General features: G+C 38.1%; 1 protein-coding gene across 1 annotated transcript in view; it reads right to left on the bottom strand.

Moving 5' to 3' along the window:
* Positions 1-7,887: 7,887 nt before the first annotated feature.
* The window catches only part of TRPM1 (transient receptor potential cation channel subfamily M member 1), a 72,234-nt gene continuing 60,408 nt past the window's right edge, over positions 7,888-19,713 (bottom strand). Inside the window, exon 25 of the mRNA XM_044230589.1 lies at positions 7,888-9,186. Within this exon, the coding sequence (XP_044086524.1) occupies positions 7,896-9,186 (1,291 nt within the window). The 3' untranslated portion in view covers positions 7,888-7,895. The remainder of the gene's footprint in view (positions 9,187-19,713) is intronic.

The following is a 19,713-nucleotide window of genomic DNA, read 5'->3' as shown; positions in this document are numbered from 1 at the left end:
ACCATTTTGTCCTCTTCTTTTTCTCACTGTGTTCCATTATTGGTTTTATCATGGCAGATAGTGGTATTCCCTACAGATCACTTCCTTTTCTCTATGAAGAAAAAAAAGTGCAAACATTTCTTGAATACCTATTAGGTGCTAGGTAGTTTATATATTCATTCAGTTATCAAATTTGTATCGAGTGCTACCTTTGTGCTAAAACAAAACAAAACAAAAACAAACTGTTCAGTTTGCCAGGAAGACAAAGTTTCTATTTTTCATGGCATTATGGGTAGAACAATACATTAAAAAATGAATATATAACATGTCATGGTAATAAGAACCATGAAGAAAAATAAAACATGGCAAGAGGATGAGAGTTCTATTTCATGATGGGAGGTGAGGTGTGGTCATGGAAGACCTTTCTGATAAGATGACATTTAAGCAGAAACCAAAGAAGTGAGGGAGAGAGCCAAGTGGAAATCAGAGGGACAAGCTTAGGAATAGAGTAGATAGCCGTGCAAATGCCCTGAGGTGAGAGCCTGCCTGCTGTGTTTGAGGCCAGTGCAGCTGATGCAGCCTAAACCACTGGGAGAGGAAGTCAGAGAGAAAGACCGGGCCAGATCTCGGAGGACCTGAAAGTTGAGAAAAGCTTTTGCAATATTTTGAGCTGAGAGTGATGTGATCTGGCAGATATTTTAAAATCACTCCTACTGCTGTAGAGGTACAGCATGGTAGAAGCCCAGAGAATAGTTGGGAGCTACTAGAATTGTTCAGATAAAAGAAGATAATGGTAGAAACAGTAGAAAAGGTAAAACATGGTTACGCATACTGTCTACAAAACTATGCCATTGCCTGGGTGTGTGGACCCTTAAGATGACAATTAAGTAATTTTAAAAGTCTGTTTCTGTGGGGGAGATTCTGGGAAAATGGCAGCAGCAGCATTATTGTTTGATCTCCACATAAAAGTAGACAAAGCAATTCTAAAGCAAAATCAAAACCCATAGATGACATCTACAGCAAGTCTAAGTGAAATGGTAACCCCATGATCTCCAGCACCAGCAAGTGAGAACAAAGCAGTGGCAGTCACAAGATCTTTATTGTATCAGCAAAGGGAATCAGCGAGACATCTGGAAAATTCCAAAATAGCCAGAAGGTATTCACTGGAGGTCCTGGCCAGTCAAGTTGAGAAGAGCAGCGGAAATAGGAACGGGTGTTTGCTGTCTCCAAGATGATGGGAATCTGAGGGACTCTTGGTAGGATCTGAGGAGATTGGAGCAGTGTAGCTGTAGGAACTCTTGAAACTGACCTTCAAGGCTTCCCTAGGAAAGGGGCTACAGGGAGGACAGACTTCTGGACATGGAAACAAAATTACACCAGATAGAAACAAAGGAAAGAGGAGGTCCAGGAAAAAAAAAAAAATTGAGGACCAGAAAGTCTCAGAAAGTAAGCTGACTTTTTAAATATTAATACCACTGTAAAAACAGAAAAAGGTTCTCTGTGAAGTCAGAAAAGCTATCCTGAAAACTTCCTCCTTCCAAAAGCTCAAGAAAACCCATTTCACATACACCCAAGTAACAGGAAAGTATGGAAGTCAAATCCCATAGAGGACTACTGTTGTGAAAAGAGAATAAGAACAGAATAGCACTTCTACAGACAATAAAAGCACACCAAAAAGACATGCGCACAGGGTAGATCAAAGCTAACACCCACTATTTAAAAGACACTAAATGATGTGAGACATGAAGGAACTATATAAATCAGAGTTAGAAACAATCAAAATGAAGTGAACAAACTCAGAATAGAATTGGAAATAAGAAAAAAGTTACTTTGGAAATGAAGACTAAATGAAACCCAAAGTTAGTAAACACATTTAATTGTGCTTTAAGAGAAGAGGAAGATGAGCAGGAGGAAGATTTTAAAAATCAATGAAGAGAGGTTTTAAAAAGAGAGAAAATGGCAAATATTGAAGATAGAGAAAGGAGACCCAGCATTCAGGTAATAGGAGTCCCTGGGGGGAGGGGGGAAGGAGGCAGGGATAAGAAAACAACAAATAATACAAATTAGACTTCAAGAAAGCCTCCTTGAAATTATATATATATATATATTTATTATTATATATAAAAAAATATATAATTATATATATATGTATTTGCATCTATGCATTGAGAGAACATATTGCTCCTGAGAAAACCTAGAATGATCAACACGAAGACACATTCTTGTAAAAATACCAGACTTTAAAGAAAAAAAATAATGCAAATTTCTTTGGGTATCTAGACAAAAAGAGCAAGTGACTTAGATGAAAGGGAATTCGATTATCCTCAGACTTTTTGGCAGCAATACTTTATGCCAGAAGAAAATAGAGCAACATATTTAATATACTTAAGGAAAAAAATGTGAGAATATGATAATTGCAAGGATTGAAACACATCCATATGTTAAAATCTATGAGGTAATTATATATATATATATATTTTTTTCAATCTATTGGTTACCATTAGAGGATGATAGGGAACCAATTCAGTATCCTAAAAACTGACAAATAAATGGGAAAAGTCAATCGTCATCCTTGCTGTATGGTATGAACTGTACTACTATGCAACCAAATAACAGGTGAAAGGAATCATTTCTTTATAAAGTCTTCTAAAAAATAAAGGAAAAAAAAATCATACAGTAGATTATGATTTTTAGCTTCCTATGAATCAAGAAGCCTTAATTCATAGTCTCAAGCAGTATCAACAGCTACAGACATCCCAAAAAGAGGCAAGTAGACATATGTGCCTCACGAGGAAGGAAGCAACACCACCCAAATAGCCTTGCTAAAAGAATTGCATCCAAGCCTGAGTAAGCCTCTAAATTCTGCCAGCTTGCAGAAACAGTGAAACATGCAAACTACGCATGAATATTCAACTAGTAAAAATCAGACTCTGGGAAATTTTGCGAGACAAATGGCTCGTGTTCTTCCACAGATAGATATAAGAAAGAGAAAGGAATGGGAAAGAGAAAGTGAAAAAAAAATAGAGCAAAGCTCAATTATAGTGCCAAAGGACATTCAGGTGATGAAGCTATAATGAAATGCAAATGTGACTTTTAAATATGTCTGCAGAATTTTATTTTGTTTTATTTCAAAGATATATTTATTTATTTGAGAGAGAAAGTGTGGTGGGGAGGGAGGGGCATAGAGACTCTCAAGCAGACTCCATGCTGAGCCCAGAGCTAGACATAGCTCAGTCTTGTGACCCTGAGATCATGGCCTGAACCAAAACCAAGAGTCAGATGCTTAACTGACTACACCACCCAGACGCTCTATGTCTGCAAAATTCTAAACACTCCTCCCTCTCCTTGATTCTGGACTGAGCTTAGTGACTCACCTGTAACCAAGAGAATGCAATGGAAGGGACTCTGCATGATTTCTGAGACTAAGTTATAAAAAGCAATGACATTTCCTCCTTGCTCACTGGGACACTCACTTTTGGAGCCCTGAACTACTATGTAAAAAATCTGATTTCTAGGAGGCAGCCAAGCTGTGAGAAAGCCCAGGCTACATGCAGAGACCATGCATGGGTCCTCTGGTGAATAGCCCTAGCTGAGATTCGGATCACAGCTGACAGACAGGATCCACTCCCAGACATGTGAGGGAAGATGTTTCTAGATGACGTCAGCCTCCAGCTGTTGAATCACCTCCCGATGCTGAATCTTCTCAGCTCAAATACCATGAAATTGGGGCACCTGTGTGCCTCAGTTGGTTAAGTGTCTGCCTTTGGCTCAGGTCATGATCTCAACGTCCTGCGATCAAGCCCCATATCGGGCTCTCCGCTCAGTGGGGAGCCTGCTTCTCCCTTTCCAGCTCCCTTAGGCTTGTATTCCCTCTGTGGCTATCTCTCTGTGTCATAAATAAAAATAAAATCTTTGAGGAAAAAAACCACCATGAAATAGAGACAGTGATGTGCTCTGGCCCATTTGCACTGGTTTGCAGGTGCTAATTGTCAGCATTTTTTCCCAAGTCTGAATTCAGTGATGTCACATGTAGCTTGCAGTTGGTCACGGTAGGAAGATTTACCTCATGAAAATCAGCAAAGATTACAAATCAGGGGAATTTCTCTGTGCCTTGTCTGAATTCCTAACCCCAAAAATCCATGAGCATAATCACATAGGTGTTTTAAGCCATCTAGGTTCTGAGTAATTTTTTTTTTTACAAGGAAATGACTACTGTAAATAGATAGTGGTCACTTTTGTGGAGAGGAAGATGATTGAGATTGGAACTTCTGAAACTTTTGGGGTGGCTGGAAATTCTATTACTCTGCATAGTGGCTATAAAGATGTTCATCTTAAAATAACTCAGTCATATTTGTTTTGTATAATTTTGTATCCTTCATAATAAAAATTTCTTTAAAAGTCTTTTTTATGTTGGAGATAGTAGGGTGATGACTTCATTTGTGTCTATTTCCAATATATATCTGGCAAAATGCATTTTTAAAAAGATTTTGTTTATTTATTTTTAAATTTCATTTTATTTTTTCAGTGTTCCAAGATTCATTGTTTATGCACCACACCCAGTGCTCCATGCAATACGTGCCCTCCTTGATACCTACTACCAGGCTCACCCAACCCCATACCCCCCTCCCCTCCAAAACCCTCAGTTTGTTTCCAGAGTCCACAGTCTCTCATGGTTCATCTCCCTTTTTGATTTACCCCAATTCACTTTTCCTTTCCTTCTCCTAACATCCTCCATGTTATTCTTTATGCTCCACAAGTAAGTGAAACCATGAGATAATTGACTCTCTCTGCTTGACTTATTTCACTCAGCATAGTCTCCTCCAGTCCTGTCCATCTTGATACAAAAGTTGGGTATTCATCCTTTCTGATGGAGGCATAATACTCCATAGTGTATATGGACCACATCTTCTTTATCCATTCATCTATTGGAGGGCATCTCGGCTCTTTCCACAGTTTGGCGATTGTGGCCATTGCTGCTGTTGCTAGGGCCATTGGGGTTCATATGGCCCTTCTTCTCACTACATCTGTATCAAAAAGATTTTATTTTTAAAAAAACTTATTTCAGAGGGAGAGAGAGAACAAGTGAGAGAGTACAAGTGGGGAAGGAGACAGAGAAACAGACTCCCCACTCATGACCTTGCGATCAAAAGTTGCATGCTCTATCAATTGAGTCAGCCGGGTGCCCCCTAAATGCATTTTTTGATATGAAATAACTCTAAGACAATGCTTGGAGTTAAATTTTAAAGTCCTGAAACCTAAATTGTGTAAGCCTATAGGAGCCTCAAGGTGATGCCATATATATTCAGAAAATAAGCAATCATATATTCTCAAAGGAGAAAGCCACTTATAATGAGTTCAATTCTTCTTTCCTCTTGATCAAAGTAAAAAAATGAGCTTACTTTCAGCTTATACAACTATCATAACATTTATGAGTGTGCCAGAATTTATGGGATATGAGAATAAAACCACCTTAGTATGTTTCTTACTGTGTCTTACATAGAACAGAAATAGGCTTATGATTTATTTATTAAGACAATTTTTTAAAAAGTTATTTATTTATTTGAGACAGAGAGAGAGAATGAAAGAGAGTAACAGTGAGCAGGGAGAGGGAGAGGGAGAAACAGACTTCCTGCTGAGGGATACCAATGTGGGGCTCAAACCCAGGACCCCAGGATCACGACCTGAGTTGGAGGCAGATGCTTAACCCACTGAGCTATCCAGGCACTCCTACTAAGACAACTTAATATTAAATGCTTTGAACATACACAGTGCTCCTATTTTAATTGTATTAGATATTGCTAGATTTGATCCAACTGGATATTAGTTCCTAACATGTACCGCTCCTTATTTAGCAAACTTAGAATGACAGAGTAATAATAATATCATAAGCCCTACATTAAAGGGCCTCAATATTTGAGCTGTATTGAGATGGTAGAGTGCGTGGACATATAGCATGATTTCAGGTGTGCAAGAAAGTCCCTGCCCCAGCCTCTGGAATTCCACCATTATAACACACTTCCTTGGGTCTGTCAGACCAGTATCTAAAGGAAAGTATCACATTCCTTTTAGCCAACACCTCTACAGGAGGGAGGTGTCTCAAATCTAATGAGACTTATGGGAATGGACTTGGTCCCATAGCAAGGTAAGAGAGACCTCAGAGAGAGAGGGGAGGGGAGCTCGAAGGGAATGGAGAACAGGGAGTTGCAAAGATAGCTTTGCCTTCTTCACACCCACTCTGTTGAGCTGTCTTAGGTTCTCCAGGTTATTCTGAGAAACCTTTTTTTCTAAAACGTGGCAAAGGGCTGAAAAGTTTCTTGGCACCAAAAGGAAAGATTTAGGAATGAGGTAAAATGTAATGGGTTAAGCATTGGGTCAAATAACGCACATAGCAGGATTGATTAAACAGTCTCAATGTAGCAGTAGCTTTATTTATTAAATAAATGTTATCATTTCTTACATTTCAAAGCCCCATCATCCATGCAATGGTATCTTTTGCTTTTTGATCAATTCACCCCGGTTCAGGGATTTGAACTTGATTATTAAAAACTTCAGTCTTACTTAGTTGTTAACTATTTCTGATCACTATCTTTATAACTTACATAAGTATGTAACTAGCATAACTACAGGGAATCTCTCTCTCTTTCTCCCTCTCTCTCTCTCTCTCTCTCTCTTCCCTTGCTGGTTTATGACAATGTGACAGTCTGAGTCTCACATGAGAATGGGTGTAGTGGTTATTTTGTAATCATCCCCATTTCTGTCTGACCTGCTTCCCGCCCTGAGGCACTTCACTAAAGTAGTAATAGACATGTAACTTCAGGCATGAGGTTGACCTTCTCTGTGTGCTTCCAGACTCCTTGAGTCCTCCCAAGAGATGCCATTGTGAGATGGTAAGGAACCAACTCTTAGCCTCTATGAGTGTTGGTGCCCTCTGCATTAGCCAGAGAAGATCCCTTTCTGCCCCTCTCTGCCCCTGTTTGTATAGTCAAGAGTCATGGGGCTAGGGGTGGTAGTAAGGGCTCTAGAGAATGGCCCCTGACTTGAGGGTAGGGGCTCAGTAGTCTGAAATGTTTCTGAACTTATAATTTGAAGCCTAAGACCCTGTATTCTCAGCCATGAATGGTCTCCGTGATTCTCAACAATTCGACCTTCATGATGTTTCTTTCTGGTTTTAGCCACAGCTTTGCACAAACCATTGAATAGGCAGAGGTACAATTTATTTGTGTTTGCTATCGGGGACTCTATGACAACAGGAAAATGCACATTGGATACTTTATTTTTACACATTAACACAACTCCTCGTCACCCTAGACGATGACAGTGTGATCTTTGACATGATAGTGTATTTTTGTTTCCACCGTGTCATTGTAAAACATAAAACATTGAAACAGAAAACAAAGATCCATAAAAAAATATGATGCCGATGGCTTCTTTCCACTTCTTACTTCTTGCACTTCACAATTTTGTTTTTCTTCTCTGCCTTCTTTTTTTTTTTCCCACGTTTGCTTTCTCTTTAATTTCTCTTTTTACATAGCTGTTTACTCCTTTGGTAACCTACTGGCAGCACCTAAAGGCATTTCTTAGGCTACTTGGTGGAAATAAATAACGAGAAATACAGAGGTTGTAGAATCATTTACTGATTAAGCAATTTAGAGATTGCCTAACAAAGAGATTGTAGAATTGTTTACAGATTAAGCAATTTATCTCAACTGGAATATTGTCACTTTCATCTGATCCTACTCCAACTAAAAACAACCTAAGTTTACTAACATGTGCTAGCGAAATATGACTTTACGTTTAGTGCATTGAATTTTAAATCTTATGTCCACATTGCCAGACAGTTTTAATGAAAGTGTTTTCAGAAATTGATGCTATTTAGATGACCAAGATGGTAGTCATCAGTGGTTTCGATGTAAAGATCAAAGAGGCGGAACATGACAACATGCAGTTTCTGTGGAAGTTTTCTCTTGCCTGGCCTTCTGTTCTTCTGTTGTAATCCCAGACACAACTGCCAAGTTACTTACACTGCTGGTATGTCCAGGTCTGTCTAGTTTGTCCTGACCGGCTTTAGCTTTCCTAGGGTGGCCGTGTAAACTTTTTGACCTTAAAGATGGGAACCCCAGAGTTGGGTCTGGTTTCACAGACAGTAAGTTTTCCTTTTTGGTTCTGTCAGGGACGGCTAGAGATAAATGAGAGATCTGAGGGGCTGTTTCAGACACACAGTTCTCATCTCCGGTGTCTGCAAATTGTTCTGTATGCTCGGCTTGCCTGGCCGCTTCCGACACAATGTAAGGGATGTCGGTACTGCGAGAACGTGTGATCTTTCGAACTTGGTATTTCCACTCTGTCGTCCACTGTTGAAGTGTCGAGGGGCGTGCTGGGTCCATGATTGAACTGTACTCTGTGCTGCAGGTGTTCACCCCGCTGACCGGCTGCCGTCCACGGGAATACACAAAGCTTCTGGACTTCGTTGTTTTATAAGTACTGAACATTTCCTCAGGGTGATAACGCATCAGCTTTGCTTCTTCCAGGGGATAGGAAATTGTGCCTTCTATCTGGGTTGTTTCCACTGTGAGCTGAGGATTTTGAAAATCTGATTTGTTCTGTCCATGCATAACATCTGGCTGATTTACACTTGGGGGAACAGTTTCTTCCCTTTCAGAGTCGGCCTGCCTTCGATCATCTTCGGCTGCGATCCCAGTATCTGGACCTAATTTCAGCTCTGAAGAGTTCTTGACGTTGTCTAACGCAAGTTGACCACAGTCTGGTGTTGCTGGCGGGCTTGTGCTGGATAAAAGGTGAAGGCTGCCTTGACGCTCTGGTACCAGATGCATTTTTGACTCCTTCTCTTCCTTCATTCGGAAGGAACAGGCTTTCTTCCTGAATCCTGTCCCTGGTGGCATGGAGAGAGAAGCATCCTCATACATCAACTCCTCACCATTGAAATGGTATCTATACATGCTGTAGCCATCGGCGCTGTTGATACTGCCTTGTCTTAGAAGATAAGTCGCATCACATTCGGAAGAAGCTCGGGACCGGGTCTGTATCAGGTCGGACTTGTCAATTCCTGCGAGATTTTCAAGAGCATTCACCATTCTGCTAGACAGTTCTTCCAGCTGAGAAAGCCGAAGGTCAACAGTCTGTAGGGAAGTTTTCATAAAATTTTCTCTTTCGTTGATTTCTTCCAATCTCATTGACATGTTTTCGACTCTGGGGAACACAAAGGGATAGAATTATTATGTTGAGATTAACTAAGTATTAAAAACAGAGCTATAATGTTATCATTGTGACTTTGTTTTCTGGTCTTTTGAGGATCATGGAGCTCACTGGGCATGTTTTCAAACTTCACACTACTCCATACTTCAGACTACTAAAAATTACTGTGAGGAACATCAGAAAGTAATAGAATTATGGCCAATACATACAGTGAGTACTGTTTACCACCCATGGCTCTAAATGTTTTCTGTATTCATTAGTAAGTACTTACTGAGGCACTGTTCTAGGCTGGTTTAATCCTTAATAACAGCCTCATGAGGTAATTGCTGTTATCATCGTCCCCATTTTAATGAGGAAATCAAGTCATCATGAAAATAATTTGCCCAAGTTCACATGGCTGGTAAGCAGTGGGGCGGTACACAGTGTACATTTGAATGCACACAATCTATTTTAACATTTGCTTCAGCCTTTGTCTCTTAGAGGCATATCACATTGCCCCTGAGAATAAAAGAAGATACTAGCCCTTAGGTTTTTGAGGTTTGATTATAGCTGCCAGCAATTAATGGTTATAATGATAAAATTAATTAAAATCCTTCTTTGAAGTTCAGGGGATTCAGAAGAGGAATTGTTGGTAATTAAGTACAGATTATCAGATGGTTTACTTAAGGGACAAAAGGTCATTTAATTATCTGAAGAATATGACTAGCTTTAAATTGCTCATTATATTTAATAATTAGCACTCCCTTAATGGTTTTTTTTTAAAAGACCACGGTTGATTATAAATATCTGCAATTATATTTTTAAGTCCTAGAAGATCAGGCAACAACTTTGAAACCATAATGTTGTCTGAACCAAAGCCTGCTGGAATAGACTAGGTTTTCTATTTCAAGAATATGTACAAGATGAACTTTTTCAACTGGTCCTTGAAATTTAACACTAAGAGGCAGTGAGGTATGCCTAGGACCTATCACTGCCTTCTAAAAGTTGGATTTGGGGTGCCTGGGTGGTGCAGCTGTTGAAGGGTCTGACTCCCGATTTTGGCTCAGGTCACGATCTCAGGTCCTGACATCAAGTCCCTCCTCAGGCTCACATTCAGTGGAGAATCTGCTTGGGATTCTCTCTCTCCCTCTCCCCCACTCACAGGTGCATGTGTTCTCTCTCAAATAAATAAATAAATTTTAAAAAATAAATAAATAAAAGTTGAATTTGCACCCCAGGATGTGACGGGGGCGGGCAGTGGGGATAAGACTCTGGGCCCTCTGAACCAGGGGTACGGTGGGCCATTCCAGTAAGTTCTTCCCTGGATGAAGACCAATACTTTGGTCTGATTCTGTCATGCCTGGGTTTTCTCCCACCTTCTGATCCTGTCTTAGAAACATACAGGCAGTCTCTAGGGTCACCTGGTTTGCACTTAGTCTGTTTCTAGCAGGTCCTTGCTACCTTCTTTACATATCCTTCTAAATCCTGCCACCTGTTTTCCTTTCTTTCTTCTTACCCACTTCCTGAGTTCCAGCTGCTCTTTTCTGCACTAAGTGTCTGCTCTCCAACCATGTCTCCTGTTCTTTCCTCACTCCCTGATACCTCTGTGGTTACCCTTCCCTACATCCCGCCACAGCTGCTTCTGCCAATGCTGTGCTTCTGTTGGCCACATTGACAGCTGTGCTCTGATGTGTGGGAGGGTCTTTGGCTTCTATTCTTAACTTTTTTGTGTGGGGAAAAGACTATTTATATGTCCCCTAGGAAACCACATCATTTGAGCAGGAAGGGTCTGGCTTCCTGGAAATTTGCCACCAGGAGGACCAAATTCACTGTGTATGAGAAGTCTGGACTTTCGTACCACAGACACTACACCTTCTAAGGGTTCTCTTTCCTCTTGCATTTCGGCCTCCAACAGAACTTTCACTACTAATTTACGTGACTTCAAGTAAGATTTGATTTTCTCTGTGAAATGTCATGTCTCCTCGCTCACTTCAAATCTGTTTTTCTCGAGGATTCCTTTGATGTTAAAATCCACAATGTCCTCTCTAAAGTCGAACTTGAGATCCTCTAACAAATACTAGTTTAAGAGATGATGCAATGTTGCCTGGGTGGCTCAGGGGTTTAAGCCTCTGCCTTTGGCTCAGGTCATGATCTCAGGGTCCTGGGTCGAGCCCCACATCTGGGCTCTCTGCTCAGCAGGGAGCCTGCTTGCCCACTCCCCATGCCTGCCTCTCCTGTGGTCTCTCTCTGTCAAATAAATAAATAAAAACTAAAAAAGAGAGGGAGAGAGAGAGAGAGAGAGATAATACAAACTCTATCCAAACTCTGAAAAATAAATATACTGGTAAAATATAGATAAATAGCTCTCCTTTCAAATCTTCTATAACCCTCTGCCTATGTTTTTCTTGTGTTACCTAATTCAGATAGTAGCATGACCAGCCACTCACACTTAAAAAGGAAATTTGCTATTTGTCACAGCGTGGATGGACCTAGAGGATATTATGCTCAATGAAATAAGTCAGACAAAGAAAGAAAAATACTCTATGAATTCATTCATTTGTGGAATTAAAAAAAAAAGAAAGAAAAGAAACATGTGAACGAACAAACAATAAAGCAAAAACAGACCCCTAAATACAGACAACAAACTGGTGTTATCAGAGGGGAGGGGGAACGAGGATCGGCAAAAAGGGAAAAGAGGGGTCTGTGGGAGGTATGGGCCATGGTTATAGAATAGGCCAAGGAGAGATGAAAGGTACAGCATTGGGAGTCTAGTCAGTGGTATTACACTAGTGTTGTGTAATGACAGTTGGTAGCTACACATGTGGTGAGCAAAACAGGAGGTACAGAGCCGTCAAATCACCATTGTATACCCACACTAATGTCACACTGTGTCAAACACACTTCAGTAAAAAAATAAAATAAAAAATAAAAAGATAAAGAAATAAGAAGTCATCTGATTCTGAAGTCTCTCTTGCTGCCCTCAGCCTCCCTATTTCACTAGCTCCCCAGTGCCCTGCATTGAATAAACTACCAAGTTCCACAGTGGGACTCTGCCATGGGTGTCTCTAAACCTCCTTCCTTTCCTACTGCCATTCCCTTAATCGAAACCGTGGAAGAACCGAGGTTTCACGATGTGGCTTAGATTAAGAAAAATGATCAGATGCTTATTTCAAGCCTATTAACAGCTACGGCATTGGAGACAAAATTTCAATGCTTATATGAAATCAAGGGATATTGGATTGAGTTTTAAATTTTTTTTAATTTTTAAAAATATTTTATTTATTTCTTTGTCAGAGAGAAGGAGAGAGAGAGAGAGAGCGCACACAAGCAGGCAGAGAGGCAGGCAGAGGGGGAGAGAGAAGCAGGCTCCCCGCCGAGCAAGAAGCCCATGCAGGACTTGATCCCAGGACCCTGGGATCATAACCTGAGCTGAAGGCAGCGGCTTACCCCACTGAGCCACCCAGGGATCCCGGATTGTGTTTTTATGGTATGCGTAAACGGAGTAAGAAATAAATGAATTTAAGGTCACTTATGTCTGGAATGATGAACGAAAGAGATGGATAATAAGCCATCTTCTATGCTAGCCATATTTCGTGACTTCTTCAATTACTTAAGATGGTTCACAAATCTTGACATCCCTAAAAAGAGTGATTTCCATTTCAGATGTAGAAAGACAGACTAGCTAGGAAACACTTTGATGAGAGTCCCAGATCTGTTGACATTCTGAGTGGCAGGAAAACACACAAGAGAAATCTGTCATTGCTGTAGAGCTTGTAGCAAAACATGAACTTTCTTACTTTTCTAAGTCTTAATTCTACTTTCCTTTCAGCAGGGATTAAAATATTTTTTCAGTATAGCACAGACTACGAAGGTATTCTAAGGCTAAGCGATTTGCTCTTAAAGACATAGTTCTCACATGCCGTATTTTTAATTTCATATTTTCCTTTTTAAATTTTCCTTTAGAAATTTTCATATGGTAAATCAGCTTTTTCTTTTTTTCTGGCATTCAGTCGTATGAATCACTGAAGCATTGTGTAACTTCAAGATGTCACATGTGTTGATACATTTACATATGGCAATGTGATTACCACTGTAGTATTAGCTAATGCCTTTATAATGTCATATAATTATCCTTTATTTTCTATGGTGGGAACAATTAAGCTCTCGTCTTTTAGTAATGCTTAAGTTAATAATACAGTATTTTTTTTTTTTTTTTTTACTCTAACCACTCTGAGGTACATTAGATCTCCAGGACTTACTCAACTAAGTTGCAAGTTTATACCCTTAAACAACATATCCCCAATTCTCTTGGTAATCCCTGGGTAGACACCATTCTACTCTGTTTTTATCACTTTAGCTTTTTCTGATCTCACATAGACGTGAGCTCATATGGCATTTCTCTTTCTCCGTTTGACTTATTTAAGCATAATGTCCTCAAGGTCATCCATGTTGCCACAGATGGCAGGGTTTCTTTGTTTCTCATGGCTAAGTAATATGCATTGTATATGTAAACCATGTCTTCTTTATCCATTCATCTGTTGTGGACCCTTGGGTTGTTTCCATAGCTTAGCTATTACAAGTAATGCTTCAATAAACATAGGAATACATCTATCTCTTGGATGTCCTGTTTTCATTTTCTTTGAATATACACCCAGGAGTGAAATTACTGGATCATCTGGTAGTTCTATTTTTAAATTTTTGAGGAACCTCTATATTGTTTAACATAGTGGCTGAACCAATAAGTTTTCATTTCATACCTAGAGAACACAGTGAGTATATTAGCTTTATAAGAAACTGCCAAACTATTTTTCAGAGTGGCTGTACCATCTTATAGTCCCACCAGCAGTGTAAGAGCGTTCCATGAGCTCGGTGTCTTTGTTGGCACTTGGTGTTGTCAGTATGTTTTTATTTTAACTATTGTAATATGTGTGTAATCTCATCATAGTTTTAATTTGTGTTTCACTAATAGATAATAATGTTGAACATCTTTTTTTTAAGATTTTATTTATTTGATAGATCACAAGTAGGCAGAGAGGCAGGCAGAGAGAGAAGGGGGGAAGCAGTCTTCCTGTTGAGCAAAGAGCCCGATGTGGGGCTCGATCCCAGAACCCTGAGATCATGACCTGAGCTGAAGGCAGAGGCTTAACCTGCTGAGCCACCCAGGTGCCCCTCTTGAGCATCTTTTTATGGGCTTATTTGCCAAGACTAAGTCTTCTCTGTTGTGTCTATTTTCATCTTTTGCCCATTTTTAAAATTGGGTCATTTTCTCCCCCATTATTGAGTTTTGAAGTTTAGAAGAGTTATAGAAGTTTAAGTTCTGGAAGTTTAAGACTTCCAGTATGTTGTTCAATAGAAGTGATAGAGTGGACATCCTTGCCTTGCTCTCAATTTTAAGGGAGAAACAATTCAGTCTTTTACCATGTTAGCTGTGGCTTTTTTTTTTAAATAAATGCCATTTATCAGATTGAGGAAGTTCCTCTCTGTTCCTTGTTTTCTGAGAGGTTTCTGTCTCTTTTCTTAATTTCATTTTATTCTTTCTTTTTCTTTTTTTAGAATTATTTTTATTAACATGTACTGTATTATTTGCCCCAGCGGTACAGGTCTGTGAATCATCAGGTTTAAACATTTCATAGCATTCACTATATTCTTCCGTATTTTTAAAAAAATCAGGAATGGATGTTGAATTTTGTGGAAATAATTTTTTTTCACCAGTTGGTATTATCATGTTTTCTTTAAACTGTTACTATAGTGGATAGCATGGATTTTCAAATATTGAACATCCTTTCATTCCTAAGATAAATCTTACCAGTTGTGGCTAGACTCAACTTGCTAATGTTTGTTGTGAAGTTTTGTAGCTATGGTCATAAGGGCTAGTTATCCTATAGTTTTCTCTTTTAGTTCTTTGATTTTTTGTGTCACGGTCATGCTGGCCTCAGAAATAAGTTGGAAAATGACTATATCATTTACTGTAGATCTTATAGAGGTTTATCTAGAAATACAAAGTAGATAGTAACATTTCACAGTCTACTTAGCTTCTATATTTCACCACTTCAATTGGATATAAAAACATTACCACCATATGGGTCCATTTTCTGTCCATGCCTTCATGCTTTGGTTGTCTTAGATATTACACAGACACATATTAAAAACCCAAACATTCCTTCATTCCTGATGTCCCAAGTTTAACTCTGGTATATGTTATTCTGTCTGAAGAACTTCTTGTAGTAATATTTTAGGACCCAACTCCTAAAATGAGTTATTTAAGGTCTTTATTTCATATTCATTCCTGAAGAATTTTTGATGGATATAGAATTTTGGGGTTGATAGTTATTTTTTCAGCTTTAGAACCATGATGCTACTTTCTCCTGGCCTTCTTGGTTTCTCACAAGAAACCTGCCCTTATTTAAATAGCTGTTCCATTATAAGTTATAAATCCTTTTTCTCTGACTGCTGTAATTTTTTTAATTTTGTCTTTGTTTTCAGAGGATTCTAACATGAACTAGGGTGAGGATCTCCTTGAATTATTCCTGTTTAATGTTTGCTAAATTCCTTTAACATGTAAATTTATGTCTTTCACCCATTTGGGAATTTTTCAGTTATTATTTCTTAAAATATTATTTTCTGCATCACACTTTCTCTCTTCTACTGAGACTCTGATGGCACAGTATTACACATTTATTTCCAAAAGGTTCCTTTCCCACCCCCCAGTTTATTTACTCTTTTTTGCTCAAATTAGGTAATTTTTACCTACATATTTGTCTTCAAGTTTCCAGATTCCTTCCTCTGTCATTTCTGTTATACTATTGAGCCTAGCCAGTGAAATTTTAATTTCACTTATTATGTTTTTCAGTTCCAAACTTTTCATTGGTTCTTCTTTATATCTTCCATTTTTCCTGAGACTTCAATTAGTTTCAACATTCTTTGCAATTTTGTTCAAGCATTTTTATAATAGTTACCTTAAAGTCTGTCAAATAATTCAAACATCTGAACTACTTTGGCCTTGACATTTATTAGTTGTTGCTGGTTTTTTTTTTTTTTTTTAGTAAATTTTTTTTTCAGTAAATTAGATTTTTCTGAATTCTTTATATTCTAAGTTATTTTAGGTTATATCATGGACATTTCAAATCTTACATCATGTGACAGAGTCTTGTTTAAATCCCATGACAGATGTTGACATTTTTCTTTTTAGCAACTGGTTGACCTAGTTAAGCTCAAGGTGTAAGTTCCACCATGACTTTTGTGGGCTGTGATTCCAGTTGCAGTTCGATTTTCAAAGTCTTGACAGTGCCTTTGAAATCTGTCCTGTGTTTGTACAGCCCAGTGATCAGTTTGGGACCTTGATAATTGTCTATTCATTAGTTCAGGACTCAGTACCTTTGAGATCTTTCTTCTTTTATAATACAGGCATTCAGTATTATAATTATTTTGAGTACCACCTTTGCTTCATCCTATAAATTTTTGTTATTTTGTGTTTTCATTTTTATCCACTTTGAAGTATTTTCTTTCTTTTTATAATGTTTAAATTGTGATAAAATACATACAATATAAAATTTACCATCTTAACCATTTTAAAATGCACATTTCAGTGGCATTTAGTACATTCACACTGTTGTGCAACCTCAAATTCTAATTTCCCTTTTGGTTTCTTCTTTGACTCATTGGTTATTTAAGACAGTGTTGTTTAATTTTCATATATTTTTGAGTTTTCCAAATGTCCTTTTGTTATTAACTTATCATCTCATTTCACTGTGGTCAGAGAACACACTTTGATTAATTTCAATCTTTAAAAAATTTGTTTAGATTTGTTATATGGCCCAACATAGGGTCTATGATCTATCCTGGGTAATGTTCCATATGTTCTTGAAAAGAATGTATATCCTGCTGTTGTTGAGAAGTGTTCTGTTAGGTTGAGTGGGCATATAGTATTATTTAAGTCTTTTATGTTGTTATTATCTCTGTCTAGCCACTTAGGTGTCCCACAGCTATACTAATTTTGATAACTATTCATGTGGAGTATCTTGTCCCACCCATTTATTTTCAAACTATTGTGTCTTGAATCTGAAATGAAACTTTAGAGGGAATGCAGTTAGATTGTGTTTTTAAAAATATACAGTCTGACAGTCTTTGTGTCTTAATTGGAGAGTTTAATCCATTTATATTTAATATGATTACTGATAAGGAAGAATTTACCCTTATCATTAGTGTTTGTGTTCCACAGATCTTATGCCTTCTTTTGCTCAATTCCTCCATTGCCACCTCTCTCTGTGTTAAATAGACATTTTTTAGTGTACCATTTTAATTCCCTTTCCATTTATTTTATTATATATTTTATTTATTTTCTTAGTGGTTGCCCTAGAGACTATAATGAACATCTTAATTTATGACAATCTAATTCAGATTAATGTCAATGTAATTTCAATAGTATACAAAAATGTGCTCTTTTAAAGTTTATTACTTCTGGGACGCCTGGGTGGTGCAGTTGGTTGGACGACTGCCTTCGGCTCAGGGCGTGATCCTGGAGTCCCGGGATCGAGTCCTGCATCAGGCTCCCAGCTCCATGGGGCGTCTGCTTCGCTCTCTGACCTTCTCCTCGCTCGTGCTCTCTCTCACTGTCTCTCTCTCTCAAATAAATAAATAAAATCTTTAAAAAAAAATAAAGTTTATTACTTCTTTCTCTATGCTGTTGTCACAGATTACATCTTTATTTGATCTATGCCCATCAGTATAGACTTGTAGTTATTGCTTTCTGCAGTTATTTTTTAAATTATATAGAAAATAAAAAGTAGTTACAAACAAAAAATATATTTATAATGTCTTTTATACTTATGTAGGTATTTACCTTCACTGGTGCTCTTTATTTCTTCATGTAGATTTTAGTTACTGTCTGGTGACCTTTCATTTCTGCCCAAAGAACTTCTTAGTGTCTCTCCTAGGGCAGGTCTAGTAGCAAATAAAATTCTTTCAGTTTTTCTATCTAGGAAATTCTTAATTTCTCCTTCATTTTTTTAAAACACTATTTTGCTATATACAGTATTCTTGGTTGACAGTATTTTTCTTTCAGCACTTTAAATATTTCATCCCACTGCCCACTTGCTCCAATAAGAGGTCAGTTTTTAAATTTTATTTAGGATGTTTTGTATGTGATGAGTTCCTTCCTTCTTGCTGCTTTTAAGATTTTTTTCCTCTGGCTTATAACACTTTGACTATGATTTGAATAAGTGTGGATGCCTTTGAGTTTATTTTGCTTGGAGTTCACTGAACTTCTTGTATGTGTAGATTAATATTTTTCCTTATATTTGGGACATTTTTGGCCTTTATTTTTTCAGATAATTTCTCCCACTTTCTTTTTTGTCTCCTTATGGCATTCCCATTATGTGTATGCTGTCATGCTGACAGTGTTCCACAGTTCTCTGAGACTCTGTTCATTCTTTTATATTTCTCTTTCTTCGACTGGATAATCTCAGTTGACTTATCTTCAAGTTCACTGATTCTTCTGCCTGCTCAAATCTGATTTTGAGACTCTAGTAAAATTTTTATTTTAGTTCCTTTACGTTACAATTCCAGAATGTCTGTTTCCTCCTTCTCCCCCTTCTCTCCTGTTCTTTTTCCTCCTCCTCTTTTTCTCCTTCTTCCTCTTCCTCTTCTTCTTCTTCTTCTACTTCTTTCTTTTTAAAAATATATTTTCTATCTCTTTATATTCTCCATAAGGTGAGACATCATTCTCACTCCTCCCTATAAATCTTTAGTGATGGATTTCTTTAGCTCTTTGAATGTGTTAACAGTAACTGATTTAAAGTTTTTGTCAGAAAGTTCAACATCTGGAACTTCTTAGGGCCAGTTTCTTTGAGTGCCTTTTCCCCAGGTGTGGACCATACTGTCTTGTTTCTTTTCCTGACCTTTTACTTAAAACTGGGCATTTTTAGTAATAGAGCACAGCAATTCTTGAAGTCAGAGTCTCTCTCCTCCCCAGGGTTTATTATTGTTGCTTCATTTTGTGGTAGTTGTTGCTTATTTAGTGATATTTCTAAAATGATCCTGTAAAACCTGTATTCTTTGTTGTGTGTGGTCACTGAAATCCTGTTCTTTTAGCTCAGTGGTCAGCTGATGATTGAACAGAGATTTCTTTAAATATTTGGAAGAAAAAATTCTCCTAGACTTTGCTGAGGGACTCTGTGCATGCACATCTTCAACACTCAACCAGAGTTTGCATCTTTGTCTTAGCCTTCACTTCCTGTTTGCACAGAGCCTTTAGGTAAGCTAGAATTGGAAGCTTTCTTTCTTATCAGGTATTTTCTGAGAATGTACACAACGATATGCATGCACAAAGTCTTCTAGATTCCCAGGAATATGTCAGAGATTTTCAAAGCCCTATGGACATCTCATTTCCCAGCCTTTTCTCTGAAGCTTTTTGGTTAGTCTTGTTTGCCCCAAATCTATTATTTATTTTTTTTTTAACCTCAGGGAGTAGGGACTAAATCATTTGCCTGTAAATGTTTTTGAAAAATGCCCTCTCCTCATCTCCACCTCTGGCTAGTAGTTTTA

The sequence above is a fragment of the Neovison vison genome, chromosome 13, assembly GCF_020171115.1.
Source record: "Neovison vison isolate M4711 chromosome 13, ASM_NN_V1, whole genome shotgun sequence".
Lineage (NCBI taxonomy): Eukaryota > Metazoa > Chordata > Mammalia > Carnivora > Mustelidae > Neogale > Neogale vison.
Note: the sequence above shows the minus strand (reverse complement) of the source record. Positions and strands in the feature narration are given on the sequence as shown.